The 512-nt window shown below is 68.9% G+C and overlaps 1 protein-coding gene across 1 annotated transcript in view; it reads left to right on the forward strand.

Annotated features, from left to right (window-relative positions):
- The window catches only part of LOC104073312 (transcription factor HES-1-like), a gene marked incomplete at its 5' end in the record, with an annotated part of 1,662 nt that overhangs the window by 905 nt on the left and 245 nt on the right, over positions 1-512 (forward strand). Inside the window, one exon of the mRNA XM_009573029.1 lies at positions 33-499. Coding sequence (XP_009571324.1) covers positions 33-499 — 467 coding nt within the window. The remainder of the gene's footprint in view (positions 1-32; positions 500-512) is intronic.

Genomic DNA, 512 nt, shown 5'->3' on the forward strand with positions numbered 1-512 from the left:
GCTGACCGCTGTGCACCTCTCTCCCCCCACAGCCGCGCTGAGCACAGACCCCACGGTGCTGGGCAAGTACCGTGCTGGCTTCAGCGAGTGCATGAACGAGGTGACGCGGTTCCTCTCCACCTGCGAGGGTGTCAACACTGAGGTGCGCACCCGGCTCCTGGGCCACCTGGCCAGCTGCATGACCCAGATCAACGCCATGAACTACCCTGCGCCCCCCCCACCGCCCCCGCTGCCACCAGCCGCAGCCTTTGGGCCACCCTTGGTGCCACCGGGCAGCGGTGCAGGGCCGCTCCCGGGCATGCCCTGCAAGCCGGGCACTGACACAGCCAAGGTGTACGGTGGCTTCCAGCTGCTGCCAGCCTCCGATGGGCAATTCGCCTTCCTCATCCCCAGCACTGCCTTTGCTCCCGGTGGTGCTGTGCTGCCCCTGTACGGCGGCCCACCCTCAGCTGCCACCGCCGCCTCCCCGCCTGGCCCGCCACCCGGCACAGCTGAATCGGTCTGGAGAACCT

This window comes from Fulmarus glacialis, unplaced genomic scaffold, assembly GCF_000690835.1.
Source record: "Fulmarus glacialis isolate BGI_N327 unplaced genomic scaffold, ASM69083v1 scaffold22572, whole genome shotgun sequence".
Lineage (NCBI taxonomy): Eukaryota > Metazoa > Chordata > Aves > Procellariiformes > Procellariidae > Fulmarus > Fulmarus glacialis.